The 21,260-nt window shown below is 36.6% G+C and overlaps 1 protein-coding gene across 1 annotated transcript in view; it reads left to right on the top strand.

Annotated features, from left to right (window-relative positions):
• PRTG (protogenin) overlaps nt 1-21,260 on the top strand; it is a 136,046-nt gene that overhangs the window by 59,637 nt on the left and 55,149 nt on the right. Inside the window, exons 5-11 of the mRNA XM_037021068.2 lie at nt 805-942; nt 1,198-1,356; nt 1,970-2,129; nt 3,223-3,470; nt 5,502-5,666; nt 16,435-16,740; nt 17,470-17,658. Coding sequence (XP_036876963.2) covers nt 805-942; nt 1,198-1,356; nt 1,970-2,129; nt 3,223-3,470; nt 5,502-5,666; nt 16,435-16,740; nt 17,470-17,658 — 1,365 coding nt within the window. The remainder of the gene's footprint in view (nt 1-804; nt 943-1,197; nt 1,357-1,969; nt 2,130-3,222; nt 3,471-5,501; nt 5,667-16,434; nt 16,741-17,469; nt 17,659-21,260) is intronic.

Genomic DNA, 21,260 nt, shown 5'->3' with positions numbered 1-21,260 from the left:
AACCTGAACTAAAGACATTATTGACCACCACATGAATGTTTACTCTTCATAAGGATACTACTTCATAAAAGATCCTTAGGGGTTAAAAAAATTATTTTGAAAAACATTAAGAAACTGAAATTATATTTTCAATGCTATCTTTAAATTTTAGGTAGTACCTATTAGCTTCCTGCTATGAAAAATAAACCTACCCCCATACTTCCATTCTCCCACTCTCACATCAATTCTTAACAAGATTAGAGAAAATATTAAATACATGTTTGAACCTCAATTAAAAGTGAATGATATGGAAACAACTTAAATGTCCATCAGCTAAAGCATGTTCTATCCATAGAATCAATTAGTATTCTATTTTATGCAGTAAAAAGAAGTGAAATACTGCTACATGCTGTAACATGGATAAAACTTGGAAATACTATGCTAAGTGAAAAGAAGCCAGTCACAAAGACCATAATGTATGGTTCCTTTTTTATGAAATATCTAGAACAGGCAAATCCAGACAACCAGAAAGTGGATTAGTGGTTGCCAGGCTATCGGGAGAAGAGACTGGGGAGTGACTGCTGATGGCTATATGTTCCTTTATGAGGTGATTTAACTGTTCTAAAATTGATTGTGGTAATAGTTTCACAACTCTCAAAATACTAAAAATCATTGAATTACACCCTTTAAATGGGTGAACTATATGTTACGTGAGTTATATCTCAACAGTTATTTTTTTAAAAAGAAAAATAAGAATATTTTAACTAATTTTATTTATATCTTATTTATAATTTATTTTTATATCCTACCTTCTCCTCCCCAAAGCAAAGGAGTCTGAGTCCTTCCGTATACCAACCATTATAGCAGGTCCACAGAACATAACAACATCTCTTCACCAGACTGTTGTTTTGGAATGTGTGGCCATGGGAAATCCCAAACCAATCATTTCTTGGAGCCGTCTTGGTAAGTCTTCTCAGGAAAAAAAAAAATTTTCCTTAAACTTTGTTCATTTGAGTGAAAACGATAAAACATTTATTTTATATGCAAAACACGTGTTTAGAATTTAAGTGGCTTTTGTGTTTTTGGCATTTCATTGTGTACAGGAAAGGTTTTAGTACAGAGAATTTTATACTTTTTATGATATAGGATAGTGATCTTTTGACATAATTTTAGATCATATATTATATTTTTTTAACTGAAGTATTCTTTTTGAAATAGATCACAAGTCCATTGATGTCTTTAATACACGAGTACTTGGAAATGGTAATCTCATGATATCTGATGTCAAGCTGCAACATGCTGGAGTATATGTTTGTCGGGCCACTACCCCGGGCACACGTAACTTTACAGTTGCCATGGCAACTTTGACTGTATTAGGTATGTTTTCTTACATTCTGCAATCAAAACAATCCTATATTTTAACAATCGCTGTCTCTCATTCATAGCTTACTAATACCTTTCTTGAATTTCTTAGCATTGATATGAAGGTTGATACAATGTGTCATAATCCAATTATGGGGCTTTTTCCCATAAAACTCATGTTAGAACATAATTACCATTCTGAAGTCACCATCCTGTTTGCCTGCATATACCATAATGTTCCTTCTTATTTAAGCTTCCCTTTTATCTCTTCCTCATCCACCCACAAAGCTATATACCAATTCACCAATCTAAAATTTTAATCTGTTGATTGTCTGAATGCATTTGCAAATGGCTACATATTGGGCTTAGTTAAGTAGGATTACTGTCCACATGTTTTTACTGTTTTTATAGATGGTCTCAATAGGGAAAGCTTGGGAGAAGTGGACATCTAACTGAGCAATGCAGAGAGGCATCTGGGTAGATATATGTAGAGACAGGAGGCTCAGAATGTCAAATATTTTTAGGGATGGGATTTGTGTCATTTGCTGTATTCTTTTTTTCTTCCTTGACTCTGTATCATTCCTCTTGGGGCCACAGAAATATTTTTTTCTTTTTTCTTAAAAAATAGCTCCTCCTTCGTTTGTTGAATGGCCAGAAAGTTTAACAAGGCCTCGAGCTGGCACTGCTCGATTTGTGTGTCAGGCAGAAGGAATCCCCTCACCAAAAATGTCATGGTTGAAAAACGGAAGGAAGATACATTCAAATGGTAGAATTAAAATGTATAACAGGTGGGCTATGTCACTTTGCTACTACTTTAGATAAGATATAATGGCTTTAGTAGTTTTTATGTGAAATGGCTATAATATAAAATGCCTAAATTATCTTGGTATTTTAAGCTAAAATAAATAAGAAATTAGATGACAACATCAGCATGCCATAGATCCTTTTGTATTTTATATGTGGACCATGGAAGTATTAGATTTACAGCTGACCCTTGAAAAACATGGGTTTGAACTGCATGGTTTCACTTATATGCATATTTTTAAAATAAATATTAGAAAATCTTTTAGACTTTTCCTATTTGAAAAAAACATCTTTTCTCTACTTACTTTATTGTAAGAATATAGTATATAATACATATACAAAATATGTGTTAACTCTTTAGTTATCAGTAAAGCTTCTGGTCAGCAGTAGGCTATGAGCTGTTAAGATTTTGAGGTGTCAAAAGTTATATGTGGATTTTTGACTGCACAGGGGTTGGCACCCCTCACCCCCACATTGTTCAAGGGTCAATTGTATAGTGAAATGAATGTTGAACAGTTCCCCAGACCTGTGCTCTAATTCTGGTAAGCCACTAGCTAAGTTATTAGCAAGCATATTAACCCTTTGGTGTCTCAGTTCCTTCTTGCATAAAATGAGGAAATTAGAAGGAAATAATTGAATCTAAGAATTCCTACATGGTTCAAATGCATTGATTTCAAGAATTCATTTTTGTTAGTATAAATATGAGTCTTCTTGTAACATTCTCATATGATGAATGAAACTTTAAAAAGTTTTGTGACTTCAATTTTATGATATTGGAATACTATATAAATTAGATGCTATTACAAGTAATATAATTTCTTAATAAAATACAACTTTCAAAAAGTGATTAAACTTGTCACCTAAAACAAACAGGGTTTGGATATCACAAGTACTTATTTATGTAGACTCAAAATAAGAGTAATTTTAAGCAATTTTTATAGATTTTTCAGCAGGGTTGATTACAGAGTTTTGTTCTTATCTCTAAAATGAGAGTGTACTTAGCAAATGTTTAACTGTAGAATCTTACAGTCTTTTCTTAGACTTTTTCATTCAAATAATTTTTTTTTCTTTCCTCAGTAAATTAGTAATTAACCAGATTATTCCTGAAGATGATGCTATTTATCAGTGCATGGCTGAGAACAGCCAAGGATCTATTTTATCTAGAGCCAGACTGACTGTAGTTATGTCAGAAGACAGACCCAGTGCTCCTTATAATGTGCATGCTGAAACCATGTCAAGTTCAGCCATCCTGTTAGCTTGGGAGAGGCCACTTTATAATTCAGACAAAGTCATCGCTTATTCCGTGCACTACATGAAAGCAGAAGGTAAACAATTTAAGGAGTGTTTAAGTGCTACTCGTTATTGAGGATTTGTTTTCAGGATGAATGATGTCAAATGATCTGCAAAATATTTTTGAAGCTCTAAGGCATTTATTTTAATAAAATAATCTATGACCTGTGTGTCAATTTTTGCTAAATTTTGTATTGTAGACTTTATGTATATAGGTATACTTTAAGATTTTTCTGTTTTAGAAATATCACTTATGTTTGCTAAAAATTACAGTGGTTTATGTACTTAAGAATATAATTCCAGACAAGATATAAATAGGTTTATATTGCCAATATACGCATGTGGTTATATAGGAACAGTGTTGTAACTGCTTAATAATAAAATATGGTACACTGTAGTCACTATAGCATGTTATTTTTAAAGGCAGAAGTAACATCAAATTCCCCGTAATTTATATATTTTGAATGTTTTCTGAAATCATACAGAACTTTCTGAAAATTGAGCAGGGTGCTCTTTATTGATAACTCATTTATTATATGAAAGTAGAAATCAAATCTGTTTTAAAATTTTTATTCAGAATGATTAATTCCATTTTCTGGAATCTTTTATCTTCATATTTTCTTTTGGCAAAAAAAAAAAAAAAGAAAAGAAATGGAGAGAAAGGAAAACAACTTGTAAATCCTAGAAGTTTCTCTGTTGATTTCTCATAGAAGCCATAGTAGAGGTTCATAGATTTTAGGTGTATGCAGTTAGGCCTTTATGCAACAGACATAAAAACAAATTCAAACACCCAAGGAGTGGTGATAGAATAAAATTGTAGAAACAGGTAGGTTTGTTGTTTGTTTTTTTGTACTTTGAAGTAGTACTTTGCAAAGGAATATTTTGAATTTAAATCAGGGGTCATGGTAGCAAGAAGAATGAAAGTCTGATAACTGTGCATGTTGGAGTGTGTTAATTCCCTTTTTAGTGATTTAAGAAGCTAAACGAAATGGTGGTTGTGGTGGAGACCACTCTTGTTCGCTATTATGGTTGTTTCATTAGAGCCTCCACATGCAGCTCAGTGGTCTATTCAGGGACAGAACAAGGCTTTTTAATTCAAACTTAAGGACCTTGTTTGATAGGTCAGAAATCGTACTATGCAGTTCCTAATTAACGAGCCATTAGCCAGTCTGTTGTGAAATGCCTGTAATCTTGTCTAATTAAAATGCTATCAAGTTAATTCAGAAATGTGGGAAAACTTAATAGTGGAATTTGCCTTCTGTATTGTTTATAAATCCAGTGTGGGGAGAAGGGGCTCCGTCCTCAGAGAGTTTGATTAAGTTGACATGCATTTACTGTGAATTGTTCGCCAGGCACAGTAGCTCCCAGCGCTCTTGTTCCACTTTTCAGGTTTGCTCTGTAGGAATTAAATCCCACAAAGACAAATCCTCTTCAATACCTTGCCATGCATATTTTATTAAGAACTACTGAGAATTTTCTTCCTCTTTGAAAAAAAAAAGCTCATTGTGAAACAAAGCAGATTGAATCACATTCTGTGCCTCCCAGTTCTTTTACTTTGAATATAAATAAAAGAACAACTTGTGTCAGTCAAATTTAATAGAATCTCTAGGGGCAAAATGAGATCTTTTGCAGGACAACTTTTGGTTTAGTTTGTTTTTATAAAGAGTACAGCCATTGCCTTCCCTACTGTCGTTCCATTTATGTTTAAAAAAAAAAAGAAGTCATGAATTTAAGCAAGTACCATTTACAGCAGTATTCTATAGTGTTTAGTACTGTGTTACTGCTGTACATTGTCTCTGCTTTGCATTCTGACTAGATGTTAAGTGAAGTTTAGAGAAGATTAATTATTTTCAGTTTGATTTATTCAGCAACAATTCAAACTAGTAGTTTATAGCAAGAGGTGGTTACTTTTAGAAAATAAAGACCTGGAAAGGCCACATTTTTTTTAAAGAGTCACAAAAGATAACAGAGATTAGACCCAAGAACCAGTGTTTTACAGTGTGGGAAAATGGTCTTAATTTTATTTTTAATATTCATAATTTTTAAATATTGATTCCTTAATCTAGGTTTAAATAATGAAGAGTATCAAGTAGTCATCGGAAATGACACAACTCATTATATTATTGATGACTTAGAACCTGCCAGCAATTATACTTTCTACATTGTGGCATATATGCCAATGGGAGCCAGCCAAATGTCTGATCATGTGACACAGAATACGTTAGAGGATGGTAAGAAAACATGATTCTTAGTCATTTATGTATGAACATTAATATGCTTAATCAGTTTCAATGAATATATGTTTTGAATTGGAGAAAATATCCTTTTTTTTTTTTTTTTTGAGAGGGCATCTCTCATATTTATTGATCAAATGGTTGTTAACAACAATAAAATTCAGTATAGGGGGTCAATGCTCAATGTACAATCATTAATCCATCTCAAGTCTAATTCTCGTCAGTCTCCAATCTTCTGAAGCATAACGAACAAGTTCTTACATGGTGAACGAATTCTTACAGAGTGAATAAATTCTTACATGGTGAACAGTACAAGGGCATTCATCACAGAAACTTTCGGTTTTGATCACGCATTATGACCTATAAACAATCAGGTCAAATATGAATATTCGTTTGATTTTTGTACTTGATTTATATGTTGATGCCACATTTCTCCCTTTATTATTATTATTATTTTTATTTTTAATAAAATGCTGAAGTGGTAGGTAGATGCAAGATAAAGGTAGAAAACATAGTTTAGTGCTGTAAGAAGGCAAATGTAGATGATCAGATGATCAGGTGTGTGCCTATGGACTAAGTATTAATCCAGGCTAGACCAGGGCAGCAAAACATCCACGGATGCAGAAGATTTCTCTCAAACCAGGGTGGGTGAGGTTCTGGGCCTCACCTCTGTTGATCCCCAAATTCTCACCTGATGGCCCCCCTGTGACTGTGCCTGTCTTAGGTTGTTCCTCCCTTGAGGAATCTTACCCGTCTCTGGCTAACCAGTCATCTTCCGGGACCATACAGGGAAATGTAAAGTTGGTAAGTGAGAGAGAAGCCGTATTGTTTGAAAAGGTTAGCTTTTTACTTCTTTGCAGATTTATGCCCTGTGGCTTCTATGCCCAGCACTTGTCTCAAGGTATCTTTACCACCTAGAGGAATTATGATACTCGGTAAATTCGATATGAGGCACGAATTCTATTTAAGGGTTGTAATTAGGTAGAAAGAAGAAAAGCTACAGATCTAGCATATGGAAGGAAACATGGGAGGATTGATTATTTCTTTGACATATCTTCTTGTAGAGTATCTTAAGTATGTATAGGTTTTAAACTACTAACTAATTTGCACACACATATTAACATAATAGGAATACGATGACATAAACAAAGCAAATCTATAATTACCATCCATCTCCAGTGAAGCCAAGAAAACCATTTAGGCACCCTAGGCATTTGTGAAAATTTGTCTATGATACGATGGATATTGTCCAACTGTACTTGAACAGTCTGAGAGAAATCAGACAAATTAAAGCAGCCCATTTCTGGGATCTGTTCACATCCCATATGTTCTTTTAACGGTAGATAGTCTATAGTCATAAGATTTTGGAGTGCTACACCTTGCACCCCTCCCAACTCCTGGTTGAGTTCCAACAGTACAGATCCGGTCAAATTCGTTGTCTCACTGTATGCACATGCCAGCCTAGACATCTCCCTCCTCATTCCTATGGCAAGTCCAGGAGACGGTGGGCTGGATGCAGCCACAACCGCAGCATTGTCCGGATACCTGTGGAGGCTTTTTGATGATCATCCCCCGGCACAAGTCCTCCAGAGAGTGCTGATGCCGGAAGCTCCTCCTCATATCGTATCTTAGTTCATTTTCTGGGTATCCAAGCTAGGCCTTGATCTTCTGCATAGAAACAAACAGACCCTTTGCCCACACTTTGACATGCCCTCTATACCACTGTGCAGAACTCCTTGGAGGTCAGCACACAGTAACTGCTTTTTTTTTTTTTTTTTTTTTTTTAAGAGAAAGGAATACTATCAGAAAAGAGCACCTCCATAGCTGATCGTCTGACACCCTTTAAGTGATCAACATTAAGGATATTTAAAGCATGCGTTGATCTTTGATTTACCAATAGTTTTATCCTATCAAGGAGTAATCCCCCTTTTCTTTCTTTCTTTCTTTTTTTTTTTTTTTTAATTTTTAATCTATACTTACATGAAGAATACTATGTTTACTATGCTCTCCCCTATATCAGGTCCCCCCTAACAACCACATTACGGTTACTATCCATCAGCTTAGCCAAATGTTGTAGAGTCACTACTTGTCCTCTCTGTGTTGTGCAGCCCACCCTCCCCTTTCTCCCTCCCCCCATGCATGCTAATCTTAATACCCCCCTTCTTCTTCTCCCCCCCTTATCCCTCCCTGCCCACCCATCCTCCCCAGTTCCTTTCCCTTTGGTACCTGTTAGTCCATTTTTGGGTTCTGTAATTCCGCTGCTGTTTTGTTCCTTCAGTTTTTCCTTTGTTCCTATACTCCTCAGATGAGTGAAATCATTTGGTATTTCTCTTTCTCCTCTTGGCTTATTTCACTGAGCATAATACTCTCCAGCTCCATCCATGTTGCTGCAAATGGTTGGATTTTTCCACTTCTTATGGCTGAGTAGTATTCCATTGTGTATATGTACCACATCTTCTTTATCCATTCATCTACCGATGGACATTTAGGTTGCTTCCAATTCTTGGCTATTGTAAATAGTGCTGCGATAAACATAGGGGTGCATCTGTCTTTCTCAAACTTGATTGCTGCATTCTTAGGGTAAATTCCTAGGAGTGGAATTCCTGGGTCAAATGGTAGGTCTGTTTTGAGCATTTTGATGTACCTCCATACTGCTTTCCACAATGGTTGAACTAATTTACATTCCCACCAGCAGTGTAGGAGGGTTCCCCTTTCTCCACAGCCTTGCCAACATTTGTTGTTGTTTGTCTTTTGGATGGCAGCTATCCTTACTGGTGTGAGGTGATACCTCATTGTAGTTTTAATTTGCATTTCTCTGATAATTAGCGATGTGGAGCATCTTTTCATGTGTCTCTTGGCCATCTGTATTTCTTTTTTAGAGAACTGTCTGTTCAGTTCCTCTGCCCATTTTTTAATTGGGTTATTTGTTTTTTGTTTGTTGAGGCATGTGAGCTCTTTATATATTCTGGACGTCAAGCCTTTATCGGATCTGTCATTTTCAAATATATTCTCCCATACTGTAGGGTTCCTTTTTGTTCTATTGATGGTGTCTTTCGCTGTACAGAAGCTTTTCAGCTTAATGTAGTCCCACTTGCTCATTTTTGCTGTTGTTTTCCTTGCCCGGGGAGATATGTTCAAGAAGAGGTCACTCATGTTTATGTCTAAGAGGTTTTTGCCTATGTTTTTTTCCAAGAGTTTAATGATTTCATGACTTACATTTAGGTCTTTGATCCATTTTGAGTTTACCTTTGTATATGGGTTTAGACAATGGTCCAGTTTCATTCTCCTACATGTAGCTGTCCAGTTTTGCCAGCACCATCCGTTGAAGAGATTGTCATTTTGCCATTGTATGTCCATGGCTCCTTTATCAAATATTAATTGACCATATATGTTTGGGTTAATTTCTGGGGTCTCTAATCTGTTCCACTGGTCTGTGGCTCTGTTCTTGTGCCAGTACCAAATTGTCTTGATTACTATGGCTTTGTAGTAGAGCTTGAAGTCGGGGAGTGAGATCCCCCCTACTTTATTCTTCTTTTTCAGGATTGCTTTGGCTATTCGGGGTCTTTGGTGTTTCCATATGAATTTTTGAATTATTTGTTCCAATTCATTGAAGAATGTTGCTTGTAATTTGAGAGGGATTGCATCAAATCTGTATATTGCTTTGGGCAGGATGGCCATTTTGACGATATTAATTCTTCCTAGCCATGAGCATGGGATGAGTTTCCATTTATTAGTGTCCACTTTAATTTCTCTTAAGAGTGACTTGTAATTTTCAGAGTATAAGTCTTTCACTTCTTTGGTTAGGTTTATTCCTAGGTATTTTATTCTTTTTGATGCAATGGTGAATGGAATTGTTTTCCTGATTTCTCTTTCTATTGATTCATTGTTAGTATATAGGAAAGCTACAGATTCCTGTGTGTTAATTTTGTATCCTGCAACTTTGCTGTATTCCAATATCAGTTCTAGTAGTTTTGGAGTGGAGTCTTTAGGGTTTTTTATGTACAGTATCATATCATCTGCAAATAGTGACAGTTTAACTTCTTCTTTACCAATGTAGATTCCTTGTATTTCTTTGTTTTGTCTGATTGCCGCGGCTAGGACCTCCAGTACTATGTTAAATAACAGTGGGGAGAGTGGGCATCCCTGTCTGGTTCCCGATCTCAGAGGAAATGCTTTCAGCTTCTCGCTGTTCAGTATAATGCTGGCTGTGGGTTTATCATATATGGCCTTTATTATGTTGAGGTACTTGCCCTCTATTCCCGTTTTGCTGAGAGTTTTTATCATGAATGGATGTTGAATTTTGTCAAATGCTTTTTCAGCATCTATGGAGATGATCATGTGGTTTTTGTCTTTCTTTTTGTTGATGTGGTGGATGATGTTGATGGATTTTCGAATGTTGTACCATCCTTGCATCCCTGGGATGAACCCCACTTGGTCATGGTGTATGATCCTTTTGATATACTGTTGAATTCTGTTTGCTAATATTTTATTGAGTATTTTTGCATCTACATTCATCAGGGATATTGGTCTGTAATTTTCTTTTTTGGTGGGGTCTTTTCCTGGTTTTGGTATTAGGGTGATGTTGGCTTCATAGAATGAGTTTGGGAGTATTCCCTCTTCTTCTATTTTGTGGAACACTTTAAGGAGAATGGGTATTATGTCTTCTCTGTGTGTCTGATAAAATTCCGAGGTAAATCCGTCCGGCCCCGGGGTTTTGTTCTTGGGTAGTTTTTTGATTACTGTTTCAATTTCTTTGCTTGTAATTGGTTTGTTTAACTTTTGTGTTTCTTCCTTGGTCAGTCTTGGGAGGTTGTATTTTTCTAGGAAGTTGTCCATTTCTTCTAGGTTTTCCAGCTTGTTGGCATATAGGTTTTCATAGTAGTCTTTAATAGTTCTTTGTATTTCTGTGGAGTCTGTCGTGATTTTTCCATTCTCATTTCTGATTATGTTGATTTGTGTTGACTCTCTTTTTCTCTTAATAAGTTGGGCTAGAGGCTTATCTATTTTGTTTATTTTCTCAAAGAACCAGCTCTTGGTTTCGTTGATTTTTGCTATTGTTTTATTCTTCTCAATTTTGTTTATTTCTTCTCCGATCTTTATTATGTCCCTCCTTCTGCTGACTTTAGGCCTCATTTGTTCTTCTTTTTCCAGTTTTGATAATTGTGATGTTAGACTATTCATTTGGGATTGTTCTTCCTTCTTCAAGTGTGCCTGGATTGCTATATACTTTCCTCTTAAGACTGCTTTCGCTGCATCCCACAGAAGTTGGGGCTTAGTGTTGTTGTTGTCATTCATTTCTATATATTCCTTGATCTCTATTTTGATTTGTTCATTGATCCATTGATTATTTAGTAGCATGTTGTTAAGCCTCCATGTGTTTGTGAGCCTTTTTGTTTTCTTTGTAGAATTTATTTCTACTTTTATACCTTTGTGATCTGAAAAGTTGGTTGGTAGAATTTCAATATTTGGAATTTACTGAGGCTCTTTTTGTGACCTAGTATGTGGTCTATTCTGGAGAATGTTCCATGTGCACTTGAGAAGAATGTATATCCTGTTGCTTTTGGATGTAGAGTTCTATAGATGTCTATTAGGTCCATCTGTTCTAGTGTGTTGTTCAGTGCCTGTGTGTCCTTACTTATTTTCTGCCCAGTGGATCTATCCTTTGGGGTGAGTGGTATGTTGAAGTCCCCTAAAATGAATGCATTGCAGTCTATTTCCCTCTTTAGTTCTGTTAGTATTTTTTTCACATATATTGGTGCTCCTGAATTGGGTGTATATATGCTTATAATGGTTATATCCTCTTATTGGACTGAGCCCTTTATCATTATGTAGTGTCCTTCTTTATCTCTTGTTACTTTCTTTGTTTTGAAGTCTATTTTGTCTGATATTAGTACTGCAACCCCTGCTTTCTTCTCACTGTTGTTTGCCTGAAATATGTTTTTCCATCCCTTGACTTTTAGTCTATGCTTATCTTTGGGTTTAAGGTGAGTTTCTTGTAAGCAGCATATAGATGGGTCTTGCTTTTTTATCCATTCTATTACTCTGTGTCTTTTGATTGGTGCATTAAGTCCATTTACATTTAGGGTGACTATTGAGAGATATGTACTTATTGCCATTGCAGGCTTTAGATTCATGGTTACCAAAGGTTCAAGGTTAGCTTCTTTAGTATCTTACTGCCTAACTTAGCTCGCTTATTGAGCTGTTATATACACTGTCTGGAGATTCTTTTCTTCTCTCCCTTCTTATTCCTCCTCCTCCATTCTTCATATGTTGTGTGTTTTGTTCTGTGCTCTTTTTAGGGGTGCTCCCATTTAGAGCAGTCCCTGTAGGATACCCTGTAGAGGTGGTTTGTGGGAAGCAAATTCCCTCAGCTTTTGCTTGTCTGGGAATTGTTTAATCCCACCATCATATTTAAATGATAGTCGTGCTGGATATGGTATCCTTGGTTCAAGGCCCTTCTGTTTCATTGCATTAAGTATATCATGCCATTCTCTTCTGGCCTGTAGGGTTTTTGTCGAGAAGTCTGATGTTAGCCTGATGGGTTTTCCTTTACAGGTGACCTTTTTCTCTCTAGCTGCCTTTAAAACTCTTTCCTTGTCCTTGATCCTTGCCATTTTAATTACTATGTGTCTTGGTGTTGTTCTCCTTGGATCCTTTCTGTTGGGGGTTCTGTGTAATTCCATGGTCTGTTCGATTATATCCTCCCCCAGTTTGGGGAAGTTTTCAGCAATTATTTCTTCAAAGATACTTTCAATCCCTTTTCCTCTTTCTTCTTATTCTGGTATCCCTATAATACGAATATTATTCCTTTTGGTTTGGTCACATAGTTCTCTTAGTGTTGTTTCATTCCTGGAGATCCTTTTATCTCTCTCTATGTCAGCTTCTATACGTTCCTGTTCTCTGGTTTCTATTCCTTCAATGGCCTCTTGCATCTTATCCATTCTGCTTATAAATCCTTCCAGGGATTGTTTCACTTCTGTGATCTCCTTCCTGACATCTGTGATCTCCCTCCGGACTTCATCCCATTGCTCTTGCATTTTTCTCTGCATCTCCTCCCATTGCTCTTGCATTTTTCTCTGTATCTCTGTCAGCATGTTCATGATTTTTATTTTGAATTCTTTTTCAGGAAGACTGGTTAGGTCTGTCTCCTTCTCAGGTGTTGTCTCTGTGATATTTGTCTGCCTGTAGTTTTGTCTTTTCATGGTGATAGAGATAGTGTGCAGAGCTGGTACAAGTGACCGCTGGAAGAGCTTCCCTTCTTGTTGGTTTGTGGCCTTCCTCTCCTGGGAGAATAGCGACCTCTAGTGGCTTGTGCTGGGCAGCTGTGTGCAGACAGGGCTTCTGCTTCCTGCCCGGTTGCTATGGGTTTATCTCTGCTGTTGCTGTGGGCGTGTCCTGGCTGTGGCTGCTCCTCCAAAATGGTGGAGCCCCATTGGAGGGGGAGCGGCTGGGAGGCTATTTATCTCCGTAAGGGGCCTCTGTGCTCCCTGCTGCCCTGGGGGTTAGAGTGCCCAGAGATCCCCAGATTCCCTGCCTCTGGTCTAAGTGACCTGTCCTGCCCCTTTAAGACTTCCAAAAAGCACTCCCCTTCGCAAGGCACTGGGTTCTTGCAGGTGTGGATGTGGTCTGGATGTTGTCCTGTGTCCTGTGGTCTCTATTTTAGGAATATTTTTCTTTGTTATATTTTCATAGCTCTATGTGTTTTTGGGAGGAGATTTCCACTGCTCTACTCACGCCGCCATCTTGGCTCCGCCTCCCCGAGAAAATATCCTTTTTGCTTAAACAAATAGGTGTGGTAACCAACAGGCTATTTTGCCATTTCAAATCTGACACTCAGATTTTAACATTAACATGATCAGTCTAAAGAGCAATTTTTTTAATAATTTATAGTATAATTTTTTTAAATTAAGGTATCATTGATATGCACTCTTATGAAGGTTTCATATGAAAAACATTGTGGTTACTACATTCACTCATATTATCAAGTTCCCCCAATACCCCATTGAAGTCACTGTCTGTCAGTGTACTAAGATGCTGCAGAGTCATTATTTGCCTTCTCTGTGCTACACTGTGTTCCCCGTGACCCCCCCACTCCACACCATGTTCTACCAATCGTAATACCCCTTAATCCCTTTCTCCCTCCTTCCCTGCCCACACTCCCCCACCCCTCCTCTTTGGTAACCACTAGTCCCTTCTTGGAGTCTGTGAGTCTGCTGCTGTTTTGATCCTTCAGTTTTGCTTTGTTGTTTATGCTCCACAAATGAGGGAAATCATTTGGTACTTGTCTTTCTCCATCTGGCTTATTTCGCAGAGCATAATACCCTCTAGCTCCATCCATGTTGTTGCAAATGATAGGATTTGTTTTCTTCTCATGGGTGAATAGTATTCCATTGTGTATATGTACCACATCTTCTTTATCCATTCATCTACTGATGGACAGTTAGGTTATATTCATTTCTTAGCTGTTATAAATAGTTCTGCAATAAACATAGGGGTCTTTTTAAATCTGAGATCTTGCTTTCTTTGGGTAAATTCCTAGGAGTGGAATTCCTGGGTCAAATGGTATTTCTATTTTTAGTTTTTTGAGGAACCTTCCTATTGCTTTCCACAATGGTTGAACTAATTTACATTCCCACCAGCAGTGTAGGAGGGTTCTCCTTTCTCTGCAGCCTTGCCAGCATTTGTTTTTCCTAGTCTTTTGGATGTTGGCCATCCTAACTGGTGTAAGGTGATACCTCATTGTGGTTTTAATTAGTATTTCCCTGATAATTAGCAAGGTTGAGCATCTTTTCATGTGCCTGTTGGCCATCTGAATTTCTTCTTTGGAGAATTGTCTGTTCATATCTTCCACCCATTTTTTAATACAGTTATTTACTTTTTGGGTGTTGAGGCATGTGAGTTCTTTATGTATTTTGGATGTTACCCTCTTGTCAGATATGTCATTTACAAATATATTCTCCTATACTGTAGGATGCCTTTTTTGTTCTGCTGATGTTGTCCTTTGCTCTACAAGAAGTTTTTTAGCTTGATGTAGTCCCATTTGTTCATTTTTGCTTTATAATATAAATTTGAATTGAAAAATTCTTGTTTTGTCATTGTATTTCTTCAAGTTCCCTAGTTTAAATTGTAAATACTTTGCAGGGTTTTTTTTTAACTGAGTAGAACAAAATGTGAATTCTCTAGCCATGAATAAATATAAAGATAATTATATATTGAGTGTATGTAATGACTGGGAGTCAGAGGTTCTGAAACTTCTGAAAGAGGTAGCTTATGAAATTCAGTATCTGTCAGTTTTAAAAAATTCTTAAAAAATCAAGCCATTAGTTTATTTTTAAATACAGTGTGCTTTTTTCTGCTTCGGGATGTAAATATTACTTGTTCAGTTTGTTACCTGACCATGGGTTGGAATTTGAGTTCAGGTCCTTTTGAGGGCAAGCTTCCACACAGTTATAATAGGGGGAAATCCATCCGTTAAGATAGTCCTGGAGATTTGATTCTCTTCTGCTGACTTTTCATCTTTCTCTACATATACAGGGATTCTAGAAAGCCCATTTTTGTACCCTGCAGTGTAAAAAGGAATTTTTGGACATATGCTTATTATACCATTCACCCTCTACAAATATTTTCTTATCCTCAAAAAATGGTCCACCCTTAGTTTTCAAAAAATTTTAATATAAATGGCACTCAAATGTTTTTCTTCATTCATTTCTTCTCAGCTCTCTTATACCTCTATAATGCCAACTGTTTAGATGTTTATAAGTTGAGAGTTTGACTAAAATGAAAATTATCACTGCTCTTGACACTGAATTCCAAATTTCAGTTTTAATTTAAAAGTCCGTTCCATTTTAGAGTGAGCCACAGTACATAGGAGCTCTCTAGTTATCTCATTACATTAAATAGCCTCTGGCATGCATATTTAAGATGAAATGCAGGCTGGTGGGGGTTTTGGGGTTTTGTGGGGTGGGGGATTGGTGTATGAGGTATATTTTGCCCATATCCTTGAGGAAAATGAGCCTATACATAGCAAGCTACTTGTTAAAGCCAATTCCAGTTAGTTGTAATCTCAAAGTTTTTTTATTTGAAGCATGTCCTTACTCTGCAACTTTTTTACTTAATGAAGTTTTTTGTTTTCTGCATAACACACAGACCGGTGACAACAGCTTTTCAAACATCAGTATCCATCTCTCTCCTCATTTCCTAAGCCCATGCTTCTCAGACTGAGATGTGTGGGTCTCCTCAGGTGAACACTTGTGCACAGCACATACAGTGAACATTTGTGGAGTGCTTACCCCTGCCTATTCTAAAAACCTTCCCTCCATTATCTCATTTAACCCTATGATAGAAGAACTACTGTTACGTGAGAGAGTCCAGTACAGGGCTAAGAAGGATCCCTGTACTGGATGTGTCTGGTCTGCCTTGATCTGCTCGTTCACTTTTCAGGCATTTCGGTGGGATTATTTGAGAATAATTCTCATATTTTGTATGAATATTAAACTATCTCATATTCATCCCAGACAATAACAAAACAATCACAACAGAGACGGAAACCTTGCATTGTTTGGTTCTCTATGCTTGGCCTTCTTACTGTTTTTCCTTCTTTTTTTCTGGTTTGTACTCTGCTTGACTGAAAACCTCCACTAGGGCTGAAAGTATCTCTCTGTTGTTATGTCATACATTGCTATTAAGAGAATTCAATAAATACAGTGTGCTAATTGGCAATTTTGATTCTAAATATTTACAATCACCTGTTTTTTTGTATGCATAGTTCCTCTGAGACCTCCTGAAATCAGTCTGACAAGTCGAAGTCCCACCGATATTCTTATCTCCTGGTTGCCAATTCCAGCCAAGTATCGGAGGGGCCAGGTGGTGCTCTATCGCCTGTCTTTCCGCCTGAGTACTGAGAATTCCATCCAAGTTCTGGAGCTTCCAGGAACCACACATGAGCACCTTTTGGAGGGTCTGAAACCTGACAGTGTCTACCTGGTACGGATCACTGCTGCCACCAGAGTGGGACTGGGAGAGTCATCAGTGTGGACTTCTCACAGGACCCCCAAAGCTACAAGCGTGAAAGGTAAATTTCTAAAATCTGTTAAGGAACAATAGCAGTATTTTTACCTTTTTTCTTATTAAGTTGTGTTGATATTTAACTTTTGTTTTCTGAATAACAGTATTACATAGATGATGGACTTAACTGAAAAAAATTCTAAACTTTTTATTGATTAGTCCTTTTTTGCCGAGTTCACTAGTGTGTAAAACTTTTGATCAGTCTATTTGCTTAGAGAATCCTTCCAGACACATTAGTCCAAAGCAAGTTGAATTACCAAATGTTATGTATTAATAGACCTAATGAATATTATAGCCATGTATTATAAAAAATCATTGGTTTAACAGAAAGACCCTGAAACTAGGAAGTTATAGATCCTCCTCATTTACTAATGTGGAATATAACACAACTGGGGTTTTTGCTGTTAATTGAGAATAATAATAATGCCTGTTCTATCCCAGAGGAATATGGGGTAGTCAAAATGAGGATGTACTTACTGCCTCTTTGAAAAAATTAAAATATACGAACAGATTTTGTTCTTATTCATATATCTTAGGGTTTTTTTTAGGCATTATTTTATACATTTTAATTCTGTCTCAAAGTTTAATATGGAATTTTGAAAGTTAGGTTAAAGTATAAGTGTTGGAATTGAATTTTTTTCAACTTTTGGTTTAAAACTGAGAGGTGTGTACTATCTCATGTTTTTCTGTGGAGTCTGCATTTTCTTGTACATCTATTTCTGGTAAATTTTTCTAGCACCTAAGTCTCCAGAGTTACATTTGGAGCCTCTGAACTGTACCACCATTTCTGTGAAATGGCAGCAAGATGCTGAGGACCCAGCAACCATCCAGGGCTACAAGCTATACTACAAAGAGGAAGGGCAGCAGGAGAATGGACCCATCTTCTTGGATGCTAATGACCTTCTCTACACTCTTAGTGGCTTAGGTGAGTGAGCCTGTAGCAGGCTTTTCCTGTTCTCCTTCCTCTCTGACCAATTCAGAAAAACGTTATTAGATGTAAGGCAGTATGTTAAAATGGTAAAAAGAAAAGAATTGACTTTACTGTGTCACTATAAATATCCTGCTGCTTAAGTCAGTGCCAGTTGACTTACTATTGCGAGTGACCTGACAAAATGTCAAGTAACCATGTTATCTTTCTATCTTTTCTCCACCTCTGGGTATCTGCTTTTCTTTCTAAAGTTCACGTCTGGCAGAGTGAGATCCTGATCAATCATTGTGAGTGTGTGGTGGATGTAGAATAGGAATGTAAAATAGGAATGTCACCAAATGATCAGATAATACATAGTAATTAAGTTCAGCCTGGAAATTGCCCGAGAGTGGTATGTAGGTGTGTTACTTTACATGTGTAAAATGTATCTAAGTTATGTACAAAATAATGCTGTTACATATGACCTGTGTAACTGGAAATATTTACTTTAAGCAGCTCTAGCCCAGAAATACTAGGGGGAAAGCACTTAACTTTGTGCTTGGGTTCATCAGAGTTGTGAAAGACATTGGTTTACACCCTATTCATCATGTTTTTGCAGCATGAAAGAATTTCATGATGCAAACATGTTTAGTTATCTACTATAAATACATGAGTATAAATGGATATATACTCAAGGTATAAAATGCACATTTAGCTATTTGTTGCTCATTTTCACCCTTATGTGCAAAGCTGCAGCTTTATGATTACCAGCTAAATTCCCACTGCATTGCAGCACCTTCTGCACCTGCTGGAATTTTACAGTGCCCTGTGGCTCTCCCTGTCACAGATGGCCATTTGGAGTGCAGGAAGGGAAGAGGCACAGTGGTCCCACCGCGAACTGCTCCGTTTATTTCCCTGGCCTTTCAGCACAGCCATGAGGACAGTAAGAAGCCCCGGGCAGTAAGAAGCAGCAGTGGGAGTCTGTTTGCAGAAGTAGGAGCCCAGGACCCCATCTTCCCTTGCTGTGCTGTAGTTTTCCAGATGGTGTTTTGCTTATAATCTTGTTATGTCCAATTTTAATTTAATCTGCATTTGGTTAAATAAGTTTCTGTATTGATCCCTGTCACCCAGCTTTATAAATGGTGAGAAGTTACATATGTTCCAGAGTGACCTTCCTTAAGTCCTTGTTACTGAGATGATGTTAGTCCGACCTACCATCACCAAAGTCAGCAACATTTATCTCTAGTCGTGGCTTCTGAGTGTGCGCTGCTTTTCCATATGCGTATCATTTATTCAAAAAAATTTTATGCAGTATCAAAGAAGAAACAGAATTTGGGAAAAGTGCTGGTGAAAAATCATACCTAAAATTGAGTACTTCCACTTTCTTCACTGTTAAGGAATTAGAAGTATATTGCAGACACAAAAGTAGGTTCAAAGAACACTCTTCTTGAACATACAGGTATGCTTATTCTAAACAGATGAATAATTGATTAGAAAAAATAATGCTCTGTGAAAATTTGAGAAACATTTTATTAAGACTCTGTAAATTAAAAACAATTTTTAAAAATTGTAAAAATTTTCTACAGATGCATACATATAAAGAAGACCCATTGATCTTTGTTGAATTTTTTTTTACAACCTCTAAATATAGCTTTCAGTCCTATATACCTTTATTTCCTCTATATTTTAAAAATAAATCACATATATTGCTGCCTGGGTTTTTATGTTATAAAAACCTTTCTGTGTGCTATTTGGAGTAATTCAGCTTAAAATAACTTTGTAATGTACAAACTAGGAAATAATTTTGCTATAGTCAGTATACTCTGTCTATTAAAATAGCTCCATGTTTCCTGACTGTGGAATTGGACTGAGTGGTAGGACTAATTGCAGTGCAGGGTAACAGAGGGCTCCGTCACAGCTGTAGGGCTTTCTTGTGGGACAGCAAGTTCCGCACCCCTGGAGTTGCCAAGTCGCAGCGGAACGGCTGACTTGCAGGGATGTAGTTGTGTCAATTCAAGCATTGTACGGTTGTTGACTAGATCATCTTTAGGATGCCTTTTAATCTTGAGAGCCCTGGGCTCTGTAGAGTATTCCTTTTCTAGAAGGACACTGTTGGGGCTTAGCCAAGCTTAAAGGAAGGAAATGGGTTTAACCCACGAAGCAGGCAAGCGTTAACAGCTCTCACTCCTTTCCTTCTTACTTTCGGCTATTGGGAGGGCAGTATGTTCTGTTAACTGGACAGCTGACCATCTGTGACCATTTTTAGTGAGAGCATCTGGCAGTAGCTGCCTGTTTAACAGAGAGTGGTGTGTCTAAAAGGGCAGCAGGTTAAGGGGACCCTATCTGTGTCTTGCATGGTGAATACTTGCTTTCACTGAGCCTTTGCACATTAGAGATACTTTAACTGAAACTAGATTTACTAAGTGGGCTTGGAAATGAAATTTAAATGCTTCTGTTTGCTGGTTTGGTGTCAATTTGAGTAGCCAACTGATGTCTCAAAATTTCATTTTCATACTAATCTGTTTTCTGATGCCTTAATACGTATCCTTTTGTTACTACTGGTAATTACATTTTTAATAAAAAAGTATGTTATTGGGACACATTCTCCCTGGTAATACATATAGGTCTTTGTTTCAGGAAGAAAGAAGTAGATGAGTGAGTTTATATGTCTCAATTCATTTAACAAAACTTTTTTTATTACTTTTCTAAATACGGCATTGTAGTACTAGATAAAAAGAAGTAACAGATGTGATCTCTGCCTAAAACAAGAAGGATTAAGCCAGAAGATATTAAATTGACTGATTTGTCCAATTTTCTCCCAAGTTTCTGATTAACAAAATGTAATTGTATTTAGTAATGAAATTTATTTTAGAACATTTTACTCTAAACCTCAAAGCTCAGTTTCCTGAACTATAGAATGTTTTGTTCTTTAAAGTGGTTAAAACGATTTTCATATATTTATTAGTATAAATACAAATATTGACAGAGCAACAGAAGTATTTTGATGTTGGTTCTAATTTAGTGACTTTTAAGATATACAATTTGATTTTCATTCGAAATGGATTATTTTGAGGGGTTTGGGAAAAGAACATTAGGTTTATGATTTATGTTTATGTGACTTATTCTAAATTGTGGTTTCAGATTTTCTTCAAGATTTTCCATCTTTATAGTGATTATTTCATTTATCTGGGATTTTTTGGGACATTTTCAACATTTAGCTCAGTTTTAAGTAGAATTTTCAGATATTTGTTGTATTTATCACACAGTGAGGCAAAATTAATAGCACACTTGTGTTCCCTGGTAATAGATTGGTGGAAATAATTTATTCTAGTTTTTTAGTTCATTTTAGAAATTGCTGCAAATTCTGAGGTTAGTGTCTAATAGAAAAAGGACTGTTTTCATAAGTTTGCTATCTGAAACTGTTCTTAATTTTTCTTTGTATAATACAGGGAGAAAATGAGGATTATTTAGATGGTGCTGTTGTTAGGTTAGCATTTAGAGAACACTGATAGTAAATGATCTTTAGTTCCTATTTTGCTAAAGAACTTGAGCTATTAAATTTCACAGCAGGCATGATAAGTGAGCATGAGATTTAGCACCAATTATAAAGATCTAAAATA

Source organism: Manis javanica, chromosome 8 (assembly GCF_040802235.1).
Source record: "Manis javanica isolate MJ-LG chromosome 8, MJ_LKY, whole genome shotgun sequence".
Lineage (NCBI taxonomy): Eukaryota > Metazoa > Chordata > Mammalia > Pholidota > Manidae > Manis > Manis javanica.
Note: the sequence above shows the minus strand (reverse complement) of the source record. Positions and strands in the feature narration are given on the sequence as shown.